Below are 19,728 nucleotides of genomic sequence, written 5' to 3'. Positions count from 1 at the left end.
AAAAGACAATAGTGTCATTATTCAGCTCAGTGTTGATTCAGTTCAGGTAAAAACAAGCTCACCCGAGTTCAGATTGAGGCTTGTGTTCGTGCTGTTAACAATAGCCTCAACCGTCTCTTTGGTGATGTCACCACATAACACCTTGACTCTAATGCCGCCCATGATCATCTCCATTGGGTTTTCTGGGGAAGTGTAAACATTTTAAAGGGTCAATTCACCCAAAAATGCAATTTCTGTCATTAATTACTTACCCTCATGTCGTTGGACACCCGTCAGACCTCCGTTCATCTTCAGACACAAATGAAGATATTTTAGTGTAAATCTGATGGCTCTGAAAGGCCTCCATTGGCTTAATGCACTTTACACTCTCAAGACCCTTAAAAGGCACTAAAGACGTCGTTACAAAGTCCATCTCACTACAGTGGTTCTACAATAACTTTATGGAGTGACGAGAATAGTTTTTGTGCGCAAAAAAACCCTGAATAACGACTTATATAGTGATGACGATTTCAAAACACGGCATCATGAAGCTTCGAAGCGTTATGAATCAGTGAGTCGATTCAGCAGTTTGAATCGCCAAATTTCAGCAGTTTGGCGATTTGACACGCGATCCGAATCATGTATCGACTCACTGATTCATAACGCTTCGAAGCTTCATGATGCCGTGTTTGAACCACTGTAGTGAGATGGACTTTGTAACGACGTCTTTAGTGCCTTTTAAGGGTCTTGAGAGTGTAAAGTGCATTGAGCCAATGGAGGCCTTTCAGAGCATCAGATTTACACTAAAATATCTTCATTTGTGTCTGAATATGAACGGAGGTCTGACGGATGTCGAACGACATGAGGGTGAGGAATTAATGACAGAATTTTCATTTTTGGGTGAACTAACCCTTTAAGCAAATATGAAACATCTATAGCGACACATTTACAAAAGGCCAAAAGCCTCTTTACCGCTCGTTTCAGCTTCTTCATCAGGCGACGAGTTTTCATCATTTGTGCTACAATCCTCCTCGTACTCATCATCACCATCTTCACCATCTTCACCATCGTCATCCTCACTTTCCTAGTTGTGTGTTGATGTTAATTAAACATGCACAAAAACATTTACACTAAACTTTAAAAAAATGATGTTCTTCTTCAGTATTTCTGTCTTGTTTTCTATGACAAATATCTAAAAATAATTAAATCAAGACACATTTAATGGAGAAGCAAATGACTTGAGATTAAGGCTGCCCTCGACTAAAGATTTCTCTAGACTGCTGTTATGCCAAGATCACACTGCCTGATTTTAGCCCTGATTTTAGCGATTCAAAATCCTGCTGTGTGAAATGTGTTCTGACTGAAAATGACATTGGCGATGACCTACAGCCAATGAGAGCGCAAGATACAGGGCAGCAGGAAGTTCGGTGAGGAGTTATAGACCAGGGGCCGTATTCACAAAACATCTTAAGGCTAAAAATAGCTCCTAACTTGCCGATTTAGGAGGAACTCTAAAAAATAATGGGCGAGTCAGTCCTAATTTTAGGACTCCAAAATGTTTGCTCTAGGGGTGCGTTCACACTTGTCATGTTTGGTTGGATTAAAGGGATAGTTCACCCAAAAATGAAAATTTGATGTTTTTCTGCTTACCCCTAAGGCATCCAAGATGTAGGCGTCTTCGTTTCTTCAGTAGAACACAAATGAAGATTTTTAACTCCAACCGTTGCTGTGTGTCACTCATATAATGCTTGTCAATAGGAGTTAAAAAAACATGGACAGACAACTTCAAATTAAACCCCGCGGCTCGTGACGACACATTGATGTCTTAAGACACGAAACGATCGGTTTCTGAGAGAAACCGAGTGGTATTTATGCAAATATATCACCTCATATCAGACGTATGTCTTCAGCTCTCCAGACTGACATCACTTCCTGTGAGTGAGGTCAAATAGCAGCTGGGTCATAGACATATACATAGATGCCTCATTAGTGCCTGCGTGGATCATGGCGTGGATCGCTTGAATGAGGAATCTACGTATACATATCTATGACCCGGCTGCTATTTGACCTCACTCACAGGAAGTGATGGCAGTCTGCAGAGCTGAAGCGTTCGTCTAATATGAGGTGATATATTTGCATAAATACCGCTCGGTTTCTCTCAGAAACCGATCGTTTCGTGTCTTAAGACATCAATGTGTCGTCACGAGCCGCGGGGTTTAATTTGAAGTTGTCTGTCCATGTTTTTTTAACTCTAATAGAATTAGACCCCATTGACAAGCATTATATGAGTGACACACAGCAACGGTTGGAGTTAAAAATCTTCATTTGTGTTCTACTGAAGAAACGAAGACGCCTACATCTTGGATACCCTCAGGGTAAGCAGAAAAACATCACATTTTTGTTTTTGGGTGAACTATCCCTTTAAAACGAACCCTGGTGCGATTGCTCAGTTAGTTCGGTTCATTTGAACATATGTGAACGCTGCCATCCGAACCCTGGTGCGCACCAAACAAGCAGACCGAACAAACTCTGGTGCGGTTCGATTGATATATGAACGCAACACGGACCAAAGACATGTAAACGAACAAAAACAGGACGTGATGTCACAAGATGCAACGCTACACGTCAGCTGATTTGACGACGCGGAAAGATCGGTGTATCCAAAATGAGTAGAGGGCAAACGTGGAGCAGCGAGGAGATAAAGTGCCTCAATGGAGGAAATCCTGCTGCTGTTCTGAATGTGTTGAACATTTGATGAGCTCTTTGTGAGTTCTCAGCTGGTAATAATAAAACCGTATGTACACGCATTAAATGATGGCGTTTAATCAGCACACAGCATTGTTTTGAATGTTCGGTAAGCAGCTCCGTTGCGAAATATACGTCATAAAAGCCGACCAATCAGGTTGTGACCGCATCCCTATGCCTTTGGTTCGGTAACTTTAGGTTCGCTGTTAAAAAATGCCAGTGTGAACGCTAAACGGACCTGGGGCCTATACCATGAAGCCGGTTTAGCTGGCTAGCCAGATATGTTTAAGCTTAGTTTGTGCTAATCCTGGGTTTTGGGTATCATTAAAGTGGTTTGGCTTTTAGCAGTGTTCATCTCCATAGTAACTTACGCTCCACGGCTAACCTGCTCCAGGGCAGGTTATGTTCTGGATAAGAGATCTCAAACTGAAATTGGACCAATCAGCTGTGAGCAAAGTGACACACCTCTGATGCAATGAAGCCACTCCCCCTGTTTCTACTTCAAATTAAAGGTCACTACATAGCAAATGGCTATCAAAGACTACAGTGTCTGGCTTTTAACAATGCTTATTTATAATAATAATAATAATAATTTTGAATTATTTAGATATCATTTATGTAATTATTATACCCGTAATCAATTACACATGTATCATTTTAGTTAATCAATCATTAATAGGCACTTAGTTGAAATTAATATATATAGCCTATCTAAAGGTCATACAAATAATAATAATAATAATAATAATACATTTTATTTGTACTGCACTTTACATAAGCTTAAAATCAATAAATAAAGCTATAAAAATTACTACATGCGAGCTTAAATGTTCAATTCTCTCTATATATATCAACTAAACTAACTTCATAACTTTTTATTTTCTTTAAGTTGTCCACTTTTATAGACAGCTCTTTTCTTCTTGCTGTGTAAACTTGTTTAAATTCTTAAAGGTCCCATGGCATGAAATTTTCATTTTATGAGGTTTTTCAACATTAATATGAGTTCCACTAGCCTGAATATTGTCCCCAAGTGGATAGAAATGTTGATCGATGTAAAACCGAGTTCTGGCTGTCTCTCTCTGCCTTTGAGAAAATGACAGGCCAGACGAGCCAATTCTGAAGTCTCCTGGTTTGACGTCCACACAGGAACGGTTTCCTCCCTTTCCTCCGCACAGAGAATCTGGCACGTCCATGCAAACGCTCGAGAGATCATGGGTTGTGAACGAGTGAATGCTGGCAGTTTCTCAGTGTTTGGATGTACAAATGAAAACAGAAGTCTTTTTTCAGTTCCTTCTGATCTGTGATCAGTGATTTCGTATGTGTAGCTAATTATTTATTATTCGTGCACACGCTGCGGCTTCTCTCTCCCGACAGAACGGTGTTTTCGTGTTTTCTATCTTGTGAGTCAGTGTTTTTGTACGTCCTCATCGCGTCTATCTGTTCTAAAACGTGCATACAGTCGTTTCTGCTCAACATCAGCAGACTCACATCTCTTTAGAGAGAAACCTCACGCACGCCGAGGCTCGGGCTGCACTGTCCGGTCGGCCTCCAACATCCCCGACCCCCAGTACTGCATCTGGCCCACAGCGGAGGCACCAAACGCAGCGCGAGATTAAGCAGAAGGGGGGTAAGCGTGAGGGTATCTGGGCTAGGCTAGCCAGCTATTCCCACAATAAACTGGATTACATTCGATTACTGCTGTTGTGTCTTTGTTTGCGCTGTGTAAGTTACTCAATGCGCGTCACTGACGCTTTTCATATGATAGGAACATATCTAAAAATAATGCTATAATCAACACTTACTCGTAACTCGTTCATCTCGACAGCTGTAATGGTACCTTACATGTATAACAAAGTTGGTAGAATAATGATGAAGACGGACTCGGCGTGACTGGGACTCGTGTTTATTCAGAACTCTCAGATACAAACACAATAAACTCGCACTGACAGACAGCGCTCTCACAACTCAGTAGTTACTATAAATAACAAATAACTTTGTTAGCAATTGTCTCTGGTACATTAGTGATGTCCGGTTCGCGAACTAATCATTCTTTTGAACCGGTTCTTTTTAGTGAACCGAACCAGTTCACCAAATCAGACTGAATCGTTCTAAGCGGTTCTCGTCTCCAGTCAGCGCTGATCCATAATTTACTAAAGTTACTAACTTTCTGACATGAGTGACAGTCCCTCCGTCTAGAAAAAAACTAATAACCTGAAGTATATTCTAGTAACTACAGTTCACTGAACTGAGACATGCTGAGAACTGATGTGAAGTGAACTCCGGTCCATCCGTCTCTCTGGCAGCAGCTCGTGCCTCGTAGACCTTGTTAAACCACGCCCCCTCTGCTCATTTCAAATGCAAAGATGTCAGCCAATCACAACAGTGGGCGTTACTGAAGTCTCACAGCAGACACGCCTCTTGAAACAGGGCATTCAGCCACAGGGCAAACAGCAGTATTGAAAAAATGCCTTTTATTTCTAAATTATGACGTTTTATGATGTACAAATCATACTAACAATATAAGTACACCTCAGGAAACATTATAAAATAATAGAAAAATGCCATGCCATGGGACCTTTCATATTTTCGATCATGTAATATTCTGCAGAAGAGAGAAATCAATTTCGCTGCTTCTCTCGTGAGAAGTAGATGTCAGTTTCACTGATCCACAGCGTGTGATTGGCTGTTCACTACTGATGTCCTCACTGATTCATAACGCTTCGAAGCTTCATGATGCTGTGTTTTGAAATCGGTCATCACTATATAAGTCGTTATTTAGTTTTTTTTGCGCACAAAAACTATTCTCGTCGCTTTATAAAGTTATTGTAGAACCACTGTAGTGAGATGGACTTTGTAACGCCGTCTTGAGAGTGTAAAGTGCATTGTGCCAATGGAGGCCTTTCTGAGCCATCGGATTTACACTAAAATATCTTCATTTGTGTTCTGAAGATGAACGGAGGTCTTACGGGTGCCCAAAGACATGAGGGGAAGTAATTAATGACAGAATTTTCATTTTTGGGTGAACTAACCCTTAAACACAAAGTCTTTTAAATCTGAAACAATCAGAATTATGCAAGTTTATGCATAAAACAAGAACAAATATCTGCCAATTGGGTCAGAAAAATCAACTTAATTCACAGGGAAAACAAGATTATTTACATACTCCAATGGCAGATATTTGTTCTTGTTTTATGCATAATTTTGATCAATGTTTTAGAGTACAAGACTTTATATCAAGTCATTTTGCTTCTCTATTAAATGTATCTTGGTTTAAGAATGTTTAGGTACTGAAAAAACTTGGTTATGGTTGGCATCACTACCTTTGTGTTTGCAGTCCAAGTTCCGAGACCTTTCTGAAACTCTTGAAGGATGTTGTCCTGGGCAATAACAATGTAGATGAGCTTGATCACAGTTGAGACGTTTGCAGTCAGATGATTTTCAAAGGCCTCCAGCATGGCAGCGATGGCGTCCGCCGCCTGGACTCCTCCACCACCTTTAACAACGGACAGCAGACGGGGTGAGACGTCATTCACATGCATTTAAAACCTGTTTAACAGCTGCCATGTGTAAGATTACAAATGTATTAATGTTTGAAATATATTGTGGAACAGTTTAAGGTAAAGATTGACTACATTCTAACATGATCAAGTTAATCAGCTCATGGGTTGGATACATTAAGTCTTTTGTCTTTATGCACTTCCTGACCATTTAGCATAACAAGCTCAGAGATTGGTGATACTCTGTCTGGGCAGGTTTCCCAAAACCTGTATTTTCCAGGCCTGTTCCTGTTCTCTTCATTGTTTCTAAAATGAGCACCATTTGTCTTTAATGACTTTTGGAGCCCCTGAGTGGTAGGCTGATTGAATCTATGCATTTGATTGACACTGTTATGCTGATTAAATCAAGCATTGTATTGCTTAGAGTGTCTCCTCCCCTGCTGTATAATCCCTCCCCTTGAAATGTATATAAAATACAATGTTCAACTGGCTTTATTCAGACTTGGAACCTCAGCGGAAAGACAGCACGTTTTTGTCAATAAAGAATCCTGCTGAAAAACCTATCCAAGTTCTCCTGGGGCCTGTACTATGGTGGTAGTTTAACAAACTCAGGGTTACAGGATTAGTTTAGAGTTGACAAAACCAAACCAATCTATTCAGGCTTTGTTGGTCCCATGATGCTAATCATCAGCTTTCTCTGTCATCTCAGGCTTTGATCCTGAGTTTAGGAGTTTAGCTGTGACATCAGTAGTGAACAGCCAATCACACGCTGTGGATCAGTGAAACTGAGATTCATTTCTCTCTTCTGCAGAATATTACATGATTGAAAAATATTTAAACAAATTTACACAGCAAGAAGAAAAGAGCTGTCTATAAAAGAGTACAACTTAAAGAAAATATTCACTACGTCAATGCAAGTAAAAGTTATGAAGTTAGTTTAGTTGATATAAAGAGAATTGAGTAATGTAGTAATTTTTATAGCTTTATTTATTGATTTTAAAGCTTATTTGTATGACCGTTGTATAGGCTATTTATATTAATTTCAACTAAGTACCTATTGATGATTGATTAACTAAAATGATACATGTGTAATTGAATACGGATATAATAATTACATAGATTATATCTAAATCATTAAAAATTATTATTATTATTATAAATAAGCATTGTTAAAAGCCAGACACTGTAGTCTTTAATAGCCATTTGCTATGTAGGGACCTTTAATTTGGAGTAGAAAAAGGGGGAGTGGCTTCATTGCATCAGAGGTGTGTCACTTTGCTCACAGCTGATTGGTCTAATTTCAGTTTGAGATCTCTTATCCAGAACATAACCTGCCCTGGAGCAGGTTAGCCGTGGAGCGTAAGTTACTATGGAGATGAACACTGCTAAAAGCCAAACCACTTTAATGGTAACTAAAACCCAGGATTAGCACAAACTAAGCTTAAACATATCTGGCTAGCCAGCTAAACCGGCTTCATGGTATAGGCCCCTGGTCTCTACTTCAAGAAACAACAGAAGTTCACAACAGATGCGTACCGGTGCCCACGGCAGGGAAGGAGACCGTGGTGATCTGCTTCTCCTCGCAGCGCTCCAGAACTTTCTTCACGCGGGATCTGGCCTCTGCCGCCGAATGTGGGCCGACCATGTGAATGATGACATCACACTGCAGGTTCCCACCGCTGGTCACGGCGGCCACGTCATCCTGCAATGGACCTTCGGAGACAAAGAAACCAGAACGTCAGATGCTTGTTCAAGTCAGATCGGCTTTATTTCTATAGCGCTTTATGCAATACAGCATCACAATAAAATAACAAAAACAATTAAAGCTGCAAGCAGCGATGAAAGGGCCCTCGCATCCGGGGCCATTGTATGCCTGACTTACAACAACTTCCTGTGTCGTAGTGTTAATCACATACATTCGCAGAGGTGGACAGTAACTAAGTACATTTACTTGAGTACTGTACTTAAGTATACTTTTTGAGTATCAGTACTTTCCTTGAGTAGTATTTTTTCTGGAAACTTATGACTTTTACTTCACTACATTTGAAGGACAAATATCGTACTTTTTACTCCATTACATTACCTCGAATTAGAAAGTCGTTGAGAAAAAAAACCGTTGCCGGTCCGACTGACAGAGAGCCTGTTCGGATGAAAACCGCTTCAGTGAGCTCAATTATAGTAACGCCGCATTTTATTCTCAGTAACGCTAACGGTGTTGTAACGGGAGAAACAGGAATTCGTTTGATTACTTGTTACTGAAAAAAATTATTCCGTTAGTAAGGCCGTTTATCTATAATGCCGTTAATCCCATCACTGGTTGCCAGTAGGTGGCGCTACGACTTTACCTGAATATTGGCATGTAGATGTATTCAGGCCAGGACTCTTATCAAAAATGTGAAGTTTGGGGCAGATCGGACATTGTATGATTAGACTGACCCAAATATGATGTTGTTCTGGTTAAACCTCTAGGAGGAGTTTGTTAAAGCACGTCTGGAAATGGCAAAAAATGTGCAGAGAAAATTCAAAATATCTCACTTCCTGTTGGTTTTCAGATTTTGCTCCCAGAGGCTTTTTTGTAGGTATTGGGCTGTTACATATGTCTACTGAATTTCATACTTGTAAGTCAAACATATCACGAATGGCGCTTAATTGAAATTTAGTAGGTGCTGCTATGGAGCCATTTTGCCACGCCTAATTCTGAAACCCATATCAGATGTAAATGTTCACCACTTCTGACGAGTCTGCAAAACTTTCATGAGTTTTCGAGCATGTTTAGGCCCTCAAAAATGTGGAGAAGAAGAATAATAGGGCCCTAATGATGCAAACTTCATCCAATATGAGACGTTCTCACCGTGTTTTTGGCACTCCTGCTCCACAGACGCTCCCGCTGCTTTAAATATGGCACCCGATACACCTGAAGAACAAGGTGAGACTGTATTGGATCTGACAGCAGCCGCATCACAAACCCTAGTAGATCTATGGCTTATTTTAGAGTATACGATATAAAAGTGTCCCGTATTTTGAGCTATATTTGATCATACAGACCTCCTCTCAGGCTCATGTCTCTGCTGGTGGTGTTTACAATCCCTCGGACAGTTTCTTTACTGATGTCGCCTTTCTTTACCTCAATTCTGACGCTCCCGATTTTGACTATAAGGACGAGAAAGATTTAAAATATTCTCTCCTTGATTTGCCAGAACTATTACATGGAAACAGGCTTATTATGTATCTAAAAACTAGAGCATATTAATTTGCGAATAAGCATGAAGAAGTTGCCAAAACCTTGATTTTCGGGCATCTTGCTGCTCGCAGGCTGGAGAAAAACAAATGTAACAAATTTAAAACGATGAAAAAGAAATCTGGACACTATTGTTGTTTGTTAATTCTTCAGTATTGACCTTGTTCCACAGTTTAAAGTACTGCCGAAAGTCCTCGAAGGTCTTCTGCTCGAATGCCACTATCGTGATGCCCCTGAAGCAGGACGAGTTCGGCTCCGCCAGATGTTTCTCGATTGCTGTGAGAATGGCTTTGATGGATTCTTTCGGGTCAAAGCCGCCTCGTCCTGCGGAAAACAAGATTATTGCTCAGGACTTGATATTTCTTATAGAAGCCCATTTCTGCCACATAAGAAATGGTTTACGTAAATCATTATTATGACAATGTTCTGCCCTTTATCTCAAACGCCTTGCTTGAGTATGCAGTCAGATAACGCCTCCCAAAGACAACAGACGCAAGGATTGATTTCCAAAACTTTACTGTTGCCCAAGGAATAACGTAAAACTGTAGAAATACAAAATTCAGAATTCTACTGTAAGTGTACAGCATCTACATGTGCAAATATTACAACAAAGTTTCTTTATATCACAAAGTTAGCTTCAACTTTGTCAGAAATCAATCATACAATTAACAAAATAAAGAATAAATCTACATTTGTCATTTAAGATAACAATTTAAAGTAAATATGCATAGAAATTATGAAAGTAGCAATATTTACATACCGAAAGTGCCTTCAAACCAACTTAAATCAAGGAGCAATAGTAGCCATGACCGCATGCTCTTCCTTGCTGCTGCTGAAACTAGGCTCACATTTGTGATGTCATCATAGAAGGACTCAAATAATATTAAATGCAATACTTAACTCTGAACAGAAGGGGTCACTTTACTACAACTTATTAAAAGAATCATAAAATAAATGCAGAATGTTCATAGAGAACAGCACACTCCCCGTCTGGTATTCCGGGAATATCAAACTTTCTTACTTGAGTTCAGACCTGAATAGTCTATTCAGAATCTTCCTGAAGGAGGAGTACTATCTCATTAATCGGTCTCAGAAACAGTTTCGGTCCATCCTTCCCAATGATTTTCACTTGTACTTTTCGTACTCGCCCATCTTGGCTGGGGTAAGTTTCCGTTATGATGCCCAGGGGCCAATCGTTCCGTTGAGACTGAGAGTCCTTGAGCAGAACTATGCATCCTTTGGAAATGTTGGGCTTTTGATGTTGCCATTTTCGTCGATGCTGAAGGGTTACAAGGTACTGTTTACGCCATCTGTCCCAAAAAGTATTTGCGAGGCTTTGCACTGTACGCCACTGTTGTTTGTACAGGTCAGGCTTTCCAAAGTCCCCAGGTGGAACTGAGCTAGTACCAGTCTTTTGGGTAAGTAATGTGGCAGGTGTGAGGATGAAAGGATCTGTTGGATCGGTTGACACAGGTATCAGTGGTCTGTTGTTTATAATGGCAGTGACCTCAGCCATGAAGGTGGAGAGTACCTCATGCGTGAGTTTGGAGGATGTCATCTGAAGAAGCATAGAATCCAAGATCCTGCGAGCAATGCCAATCATCCTTTCCCATGCACCGCCCATATGCGACGCATGCGGAGGGTTGAACGTCCATAAGCAGCTGTGATCTGACAGGAATTGTTTCACTGCCTTTTCATCAATGTTGGAAGGAATTTGCAAGTCCTTACAAGCTCCAATGAAATTGGTCCCTCTGTCGGAGCGAATGTGTTTCACTGGACCCCGGATTGCCAGAAACCTCCTTAAAGCATTAATGAAGCTGGAGGTATCCATGGACTCAATCACTTCTATATGAATGGCTCTGATACTTAGACACGTGAATAGCACTGCCCATCTTTTGCTTTCTGCATAGCCGCCTCTTGTCCTACGAGCAGATACTGACCAGGGGCCAAACACATCTAATCCCACATGTGTGAAGGGAGGTTCTGCGTTGAGCCTGTCAGCGGGCAGATCTGCCATCTTCTGAGTCTCGCAGCCTCTCCTGAGTCTGCGGCATATAACGCAGGAATGGATGAGACCGTTCACACGTCTTTTGCCTCCTATTATCCAGTAGCCCGCAGATCTTATCGCTCCCTCTGTGAAGTGGCGACCCTGATGATGCGTTTGCTCATGAAAGTGTCGTGTTAGAAGTAATGCTACGTGGTTCCTACCAGGTATGATGAGGGGTCTCTTTTCTTCAGAACCTAGATCCGCTTTAACCAGTCGACCTCCGACCCTCAACAGTCCGCTCTGATCAATGAAGGGGTCTAGTTTCCGAAGTGTGCTGGTTTTGGGAAGTGGTTTGTTTCGTTTGAGGCAATGCAGCTCGTCAGAGTACGTTTCCTGCTGTACTGTTCGTATGACAACTTCTGTGCTCTGAAGTATTGTGTCAGCACTGAGAGGCAGTTTACAACAGTGCCATCCTTTGCATGTCTGAGAGGTGTCGTTTTGGCCCTGCTTATAAGAGCGAGCAATATGAATCAGCTTTCCAACAGCTCTGATCAGTCGGCTCCAGTCCGAAAAGCGTTCAAAACGTTTTGAGACCCTGGTATACAACACCGTTACTTCTGGACGAACTTCTGAATCTCGATCAGGATCAACAAGTGCAAAGGGTTCTCTAGGGAATGTTTCTGTTTTTGGGTGTTGCAAGAATGCCGGTCCACTGAACCATATGGTGTCCTGCAATTTGGTTGGAGCTATTGGTCGTGTTGCAACATCAGCTGGATTATGCTCTGAGCTCACATAATGCCATTGTTCAGGATTGGTGCTGTTCCGGATTCTCTGTACACGATTGCTTACATAGACATGAAATCTACGTTTCTCATTGTAGATATAACCAAGGACCACTCTACTATCTGTGTAGAAGTTAATCTCATTGAATTTGACAGCAATCTCTGCAGTGATTGTTTCCATCATGTTCACGGCCAAGACAGCCGCACAGAGTTCCAGACGAGGTATAGTGTGCTCTGGTTGTGGCGCTAGCCTTGCTTTGCCTGTGATGAACCCCATTTGCCAGTTACCATCTGAGTCAACAGTTTTGAGGTAAGCAACTGCTGCAATTACTTTCTCGGAAGCGTCAGAAAACACACAGAGCTCCTTGTACTTGGCACCTGACATTGATGTGGGCCCATAGCTTCTTGGGACTTGTACATGTTGCAGTTCTACCAGAGAATCTCTCCATTCCTCCCACACCTTTTGTCTGTTCACAGGTAAGGGCGCATCCCAGTCAGTAGCGTTCTCAGTTAGTTCCCTCAGTAGTACTTTGCCTTGGACTGTGATAGGGGCCACAAATCCCAGTGGGTCGTACAAACTGTTTATTACAGACAGTAGTCCACGTCTAGTATAAGGCCTTTTATCCTTCTGGACATGGAAGTTGAAGCAGTCTGTGTCCAGATTCCAAAGCAAGCCGAGACTGCGTTGCATAGGAAGTGAGCTGACACCTAAATCCAGTTCTTTCAGCGAGTTGGCGTAATCCTCAGATGGGAAAGCTCTCATAACTTCTTTGCTGTTCGAAGCCAATTTATGCAACTTCAAATTAGATCCAGCCAGCATGTCCTGTGTCCTTCTTAACAGGTCGATTGCCATCTCTGGGGAGGGTAAAGATTTCAATCCATCATCCATATAAAAGTCTTGCTCCACGAACTGGCGGGCGTCTTGACCGAATTCCTCTTCTCCTTCTTGAGCTGCCTGACGGAGACAGTAAATGGCCACTGCTGGAGAGGGACTGTTCCCAAACACGTGTACCTTCATACGGTATTCCGCAACCTCATCCTCTGGGTTATTTTCATGAAACCAGAGGAACCTGAGGTGGTTTCTGTCTGCAGGTCGAACTTTAAAGCAGTGGAACATTTGTTCAATGTCTACCATGAAGGCGACAGGCTCTTTGCGAAAACGCATGAGGACTCCGAGGAGGCTGTTGTTGAGGTCAGGACCCGTCAAGAGAACCTTGTTCAGTGACACACCTTTGCATTGAGCGCTCGAGTCAAAGACCACTCGGATCTGGGATGGCTTTTTTGGATGGTATACGCCAAAAGAAGGTAAATACCAACACTGTTCATTGGTACCAAGTGAAGGAGCTATTTCTGCATGATCGTTTTGGAACAGCTTATCCATAAAGGCTACAAAGTCTTTTTTCATCTCAGGCTTCCTCCTGAAAGATCGTAAAAGTGAATTGAAGCGTTCCACAGCTTGTGGACGATTGTTTGGCAGATATTGCCTTGGCAGCTTGAATGGGAGTGGAGCAACCCATGAATTTTCCTCATCTTTATAGACTTCTCTGTCCATGATCTGCAGAAAGAGTCTGTCCTCGATAGACGGAGCGGTTTTCTCATCATCTTTTGTTCTCTGAAATACATCCCATTCTGCTAGACTTTGAGTCCTCTCCTTGATAAGTGGCACACTTTGGGATCTATTCTTTACAGTGTAATTGTTAGGACATGGGTGAAAGTATGTAGACCGACCATTCTCCATAATGTTGGTGTGGTAAGTTTGAACGGAGGTAGGTTTATGAACTTTCCCAAGACACATGTCTCCAATGATTACCCATCCTAAGTCCAACTTTTGTGCGAAGGGAGCATTTGGTGGTCCATTCACTCGCTTATGGGCTTTGTGGACTCTGATTATATCTCTGCCTAACAGGAGAAGAATGGGAATGTGATGATCGGGCTCCGGAATGTACCTTGCAAGATGTTTTAGGTGCCTGTGGTTACTGACCACTTCTGGAGTGGGGATTTCAGAGCGGTTGTCTGGAATTTCGTTACACTCAAGCAGCACTGGTAAGGGTAAGATTACGCTTCCGTCAAAGGATTCCACTTGAAAGCCTAGTGCTAGCCTGCCTTCTGTTTCGACTGTGCCTGCGCATGTTTTGAGAGTGTAGGCTACATTACCCTCGGTAATGCCAAACAGATCGAAGAATTCTGATCTTGCAAGCGATCTGTTGCTTTGATCGTCTAATATCACATATGTTTTGACTGCTTTCTCTGGGTGGCCTCCAGGAAATACTTTCACGAGACATACCTTGGAGCATGAACGTGGAAGTTGACTGTCTCCACATACCTTTGTACAAGCTGAGGAAACCTCAGATTCCAAGGGTACGTCCTCACTCACTTTGTGATCCTCCGGTGTCAAGGATTTTGGTTCTTTCACCCATGGTGCTGGGCCTGGATGGAGCACTGCTGTGTGGGTAACACTGCCACATTCTGAACACTTAACATCCTGATCACAGTTCTTTGCCATGTGTAATACAGAGTTGCAACATTTGAAGCATATGCCTTGTTGTTTGAGCAATGACTTTCTCTCTTCCATAGGTTTCATCCTGAATCCTCTACATCTGGACAAAGGGTGAGGCTTATTGTGTAGAAAGCACTGTTTTGCTGGGTTTACCTTATTTTTGAGTTCACTGGAAGCCAATGAATTTTCAGAGGAGACCTGAGTCTTGTGTGTGGTGACAGCTCTGGGAAACACAGGTTTGTTTAACTGTCTGTTTGGTTTGCGGGATTCTTCCTGTACAGTTGTGAGAAAGAAACTTGGATCGTTGCGCATTTTAGCTTGCTGACATACAAAGTCTACTAGGAACTTGAAGGGTGGAAAGGAAACCCTGTAGTCCTCTTTGTACTTACACCCCACTGAGAGCCACTTTTCTTGTAAGCTGAACGGCAATTTCTGTATTATCGGATTTACTCCCCGTGGAGTGTCTAGATAGGAAAGACCCATCAGATCGCCATCCTGCTTAGCTGCTTGAATCTCCATAAGCAAATCTCCTAGCTCGCGCAGTTTGTGACTTTCTCTGTTTGATATTTTTGGGAAATTCTCCAATTTCCTGAATAGAGCACTTTCTATCATTTCCGGCGAGCCATATGTTTCATAAAGTCTGTCCCAAATCAGACTGAGCCCTTGTAGTGGATGGTTAATATGCACTGCTCTGATTCGTTTTGCATGCTCAGCTGACTCGCACCCCAGCCATTTTACTAGCAAGTCCATCTCCTCGCTAGGTGAGAGGTTAAGGTCTTTAGTGGCATTTATGAAGGATGCTCTCCATGCTCTGAAAGTCTCTGGCTGATCGTTAAACTGTGTAAGGCCGGTGGATACCAATTCACGTCTTGCGATAAACTTGACAACGTCAGACATTTGATTATTTGCATAGAGATTACCTTGATACTGCCCAGCTTGTAAGGGTGAAGCTGACTGAGTCTGAAAATAGTAATGCGGCATCTGCCTGTTCATGCTCCTTTCCTCACTGCCTTGGAATGCTGCAGTTCGTTGGTGTGACACATCGTCGGGTGACCTGGAGAACACCTCATGCTGAACCGGACGTGCAAACTGTACATCCATGGATTGCGAGATGGTAGGATACTGCACGCACACTGCATCAGCAGGCTGAGACTTGGGTGGTGTGGCGTAAAAACGATGCTGACCCTCCTGCTGCAAGTAGGATTCAGTATTCTGTGTTTGTTGCACTTCTAAAACGTTTTTATCATAAAACGGCCCATCCAGTACTGGTATTTGTGAATCCACGACACTATCCACCTGTTCTGCTAAGTAAGCCTGTGTGCGTTCTGTTGTATCTTCTATAGGTAACTCTATCACACTCGAATTCCCTCTACTTTCTTGCTCTGCTGCGGTCTCTAAAGCCTCTGCCTTCGCTTGTATTGCTGCAACTCTCTTTTCCAGTCTTAAAGTCTCTAGTGATACCTCAAGCTGGGCTTTTTGTATTTTCAATTCACTTTCTTTCTTAGCAAATGCTATTTCTGCTTTGGCCGCTTCGGCCTCTGCTCTAGCCATTGCAGCGGCTGTGGTTACAGCTGATGAGCCTCTTGAATGCCGTGACGAACATGATGCATTGGATGCTCGCCTCAGTGATCCAGATTTGGTGCTTGACTTCGACATTGTAGAAGGAAGATCACCTTGTGAGCTTACTTGCTCCCCGCCGTGGAGTTAGAAACTAGAAGTTGGTCATCGAAGAGTTTTCGTTTTACTGTTCTGCCCTTTATCTCAAACGCCTTGCTTGAGTATGCAGTCAGATAACGCCTCCCAAAGACAACAGACGCAAGGATTGATTTCCAAAACTTTACTGTTGCCCAAGGAATAACGTAAAACGGAAAGTGCCTTCAAACCAACTTAAATCAAGGAGCAATAGTAGCCATGACCGCATGCTCTTCCTTGCTGCTGCTGAAACTAGGCTCACATTTGTGATGTCATCATAGAAGGACTCAAATAATATTAAATGCAATACTTAACTCTGAACAGAAGGGGTCACTTTACTACAACTTATTAAAAGAATCATAAAATAAATGCAGAATGTTCATAGAGAACAGCACAGACAAAAAAAAATCAGTTATAAGATTAAAAGTCAAAATGATGACATACTAAGTCACTATGAGATAAAAAGTCAATTATAATCATTATTATAAGAAAAAAAGTTAGTTATCTCAATTATGACTTAGTACATCATAATTATGACTTAATATGTCAGTTTTGACTCATCATTTTAACTTTTTTGTCATAATTATGACTGTATCTCATAATGACTTAGTATGTCGTAATTTCAACTTGTCTTGTGACTTTTTATCATAATTATGAGATAAAAAGTCAAATTATGACTTAGTACATCATAACTATGAAATATGTCAGTTTTGACTTTTGACTTAATCTCATAATTGACTGTCAATTTCGACTTTTTGTCATAATTTCGACTATCTCAATTATATCTCATAATGACTTAGTATGTCATAATTATGACTTAATATGTCAGTTTTGACTCCTACTAAGCCATAATTATGACATAAAAAAGTTAAAATTATGTCATGACAATATGTCAGTTTTTACTCATAATTTTTACTTTTTTATGTCATAATTATGGCTTAGTATGTCATAATTATGACTTAATATGTCAGTTTTGACTCATAATTTTAACTTTTTTATGTCATAATTATGGCTTAGTATGTCATAATTATGACTATATCTCATAATGACTTAGTATGTCGTAATTTCAACTTGTGACTTTTTATCATAATTATGAGATTAAAAGTCAAATTATGACTTAGTACATCATATCTATGAAATATGTCAGTTTTGACTTTTGACTTAATCTCATAATTGACTGTCAATTTCGACTTTTTGTCATAATTTCGACTATCTCAATTATATCTCATAATGACTTAGTATGTCATAATTATGACTTAATATGTCAGTTTTGACTCCTACTAAGCCATAATTATGACATAAAAAAGTTAAAATTATGTCATGACAATATGTCAGTTTTTACTCATAATTTTTACTTTTTTATGTCATAATTATGGCTTAGTATGTCATAATTATGACTTAATATGTCAGTTTTGACTCATAATTTAAACTTTTTTATGTCATAATTATGGCTTAGTATGTCATAATTATGACTATATCTCATAATGACTTAGTATGTCGTAATTTCAACTTGTGACTTTTTATCATAATTATGAGATAAAAAGTCAAATTATGACTTAGTACATCATAACTATGAAATATGTCAGTTTTGACTTTTGACTTAATCTCATAATTGACTGTCAATTTCGACTTTTTGTCATAATTTCGACTATCTCAATTATATCTCATAATGACTTAGTATGTCATAATTATGACTTAATATGTCAGTTTTGACTCCTACTAAGCCATAATTATGACATAAAAAAGTTAAAATTATGTCATGACAATGTCAGTTTTTACTCATAATTTTTACTTTTTTATGTCATAATTATGGCTTAGTATGTCATAATTATGACTTAATATGTCAGTTTTGACTCATAATTTTAACTTTTTTATGTCATAATTATGGCTTAGTATGTCATAATTATGACTATATCTCATAATGACTTAGTATGTCGTAATTTCAACTTGTGACTTTTTATCATAATTATGAGATAAAAAGTCAAATTATGACTTAGTACATCATATCTATGAAATATGTCAGTTTTGACTTTTGACTTAATCTCATAATTGACTGTCAATTTCGACTTTTTGTCATAATTTCGACTATCTCAATTATATCTCATAATGACTTAGTATGTCATAATTATGACTTAATATGTCAGTTTTGACTCATACTAAGCCATAATTATGACATAAAAAAGTTAAAATTATGTCATGACAATATGTCAGTTTTTACTCATAATTTTTTACTTTTTTATGTCATAATTATGGCTTAGTATGTCATAATTATGACTTAATATGTCAGTTTTGACTCATAATTTTTACTTTTTTATGTCATAATTATGGCTTAGTATGTCATAATTATGACTTAATATGTCAGTTTTGACTCATAATTTTTACTTTTTTATGTCATAATTATGGCTTAGTATGTCATAATTATGACTATATCTCATAATGACTTAGTATGTCGTAATTTCAACTTGTGACTTTTTGTCATAATTATGAGATAAAAAGTATAATTATGACTTAGTACATCATAACTATGAAATATGTCAGTTTTGACTTTATCTCATAATTGACTGTCAATTTCGACTTTGTCATAATTTCAACTTTTTATTACTTTTTGTCAAAATTATGACTTAGTACACAATAATCTCATTATTCTGAATTATCAATTATGACTATCTCATATTTTCAACTTTTTATCTCATAATTGACTTCAATTATGACAAAAAAGTCAAAATTACAACATCATAATATGTATGTACTTTATATCTCATAATTATGGCTTAGTATGTCAGTTATGACTATATCTCATAATGACTTAGTATGTCATAATTTCAACTTTTGACTTTTTGTCATAATGAGATAAAAAAGTCAAATTATGAATTATGACTACACCATAACTATGAAATATGTCATAGTTTTGACTTTTGAATTCATCTCATAATTGACTGTCAATTTCGACTTTTTGTCATAATTTCGACTATCTCAACTATATCTCATGACTTAGTATGTCATAATTACGACTTAATATGTCAGTTTTTACTGTCATAATTATGACTTGGTATGTCATAAATTTGACTTTATCTCATAATTATGACATAACTCATTATGAGATAAAAAGTCAAATTTCGACTGCCCTAATTTGGATTTTTTTATCTCATAATTGTGGCTTAGTATGTCATAATTATGACTTGATATCTCATAATAACTTAATTTCATAATTTCAACTTTTTATGTTGTGATTTCAACTTTTTATGACTTTTTGTCATAATTATGACTTATAACCGACTTATGTCATAGTTTTGACTATCTCATAATTCTGA

The 19,728-nt window shown here is 39.6% G+C and overlaps 1 protein-coding gene across 1 annotated transcript in view; it reads right to left on the bottom strand.

The window, feature by feature from the left end:
* Positions 1–19,728, bottom strand: part of parp14rs3 (poly(ADP-ribose) polymerase family member 14-related sequence 3) — a 57,895-nt gene that overhangs the window by 16,336 nt on the left and 21,831 nt on the right. The window contains exons 12-19 of the mRNA XM_079821743.1: positions 9,620–9,783; positions 9,504–9,534; positions 9,267–9,371; positions 9,073–9,135; positions 7,758–7,934; positions 6,045–6,217; positions 952–1,063; positions 63–182 (exon numbers count right to left, since the gene is read on the bottom strand). Coding sequence (XP_079677869.1) covers positions 63–182; positions 952–1,063; positions 6,045–6,217; positions 7,758–7,934; positions 9,073–9,135; positions 9,267–9,371; positions 9,504–9,534; positions 9,620–9,783 — 945 coding nt within the window. The remainder of the gene's footprint in view (positions 1–62; positions 183–951; positions 1,064–6,044; positions 6,218–7,757; positions 7,935–9,072; positions 9,136–9,266; positions 9,372–9,503; positions 9,535–9,619; positions 9,784–19,728) is intronic.

The sequence above is a fragment of the Gobio gobio genome, assembly GCF_949357685.1.
Source record: "Gobio gobio genome assembly, chromosome: 7".
Taxonomy (NCBI): domain Eukaryota; kingdom Metazoa; phylum Chordata; class Actinopteri; order Cypriniformes; family Gobionidae; genus Gobio; species Gobio gobio.
Note: the sequence above shows the minus strand (reverse complement) of the source record. Positions and strands in the feature narration are given on the sequence as shown.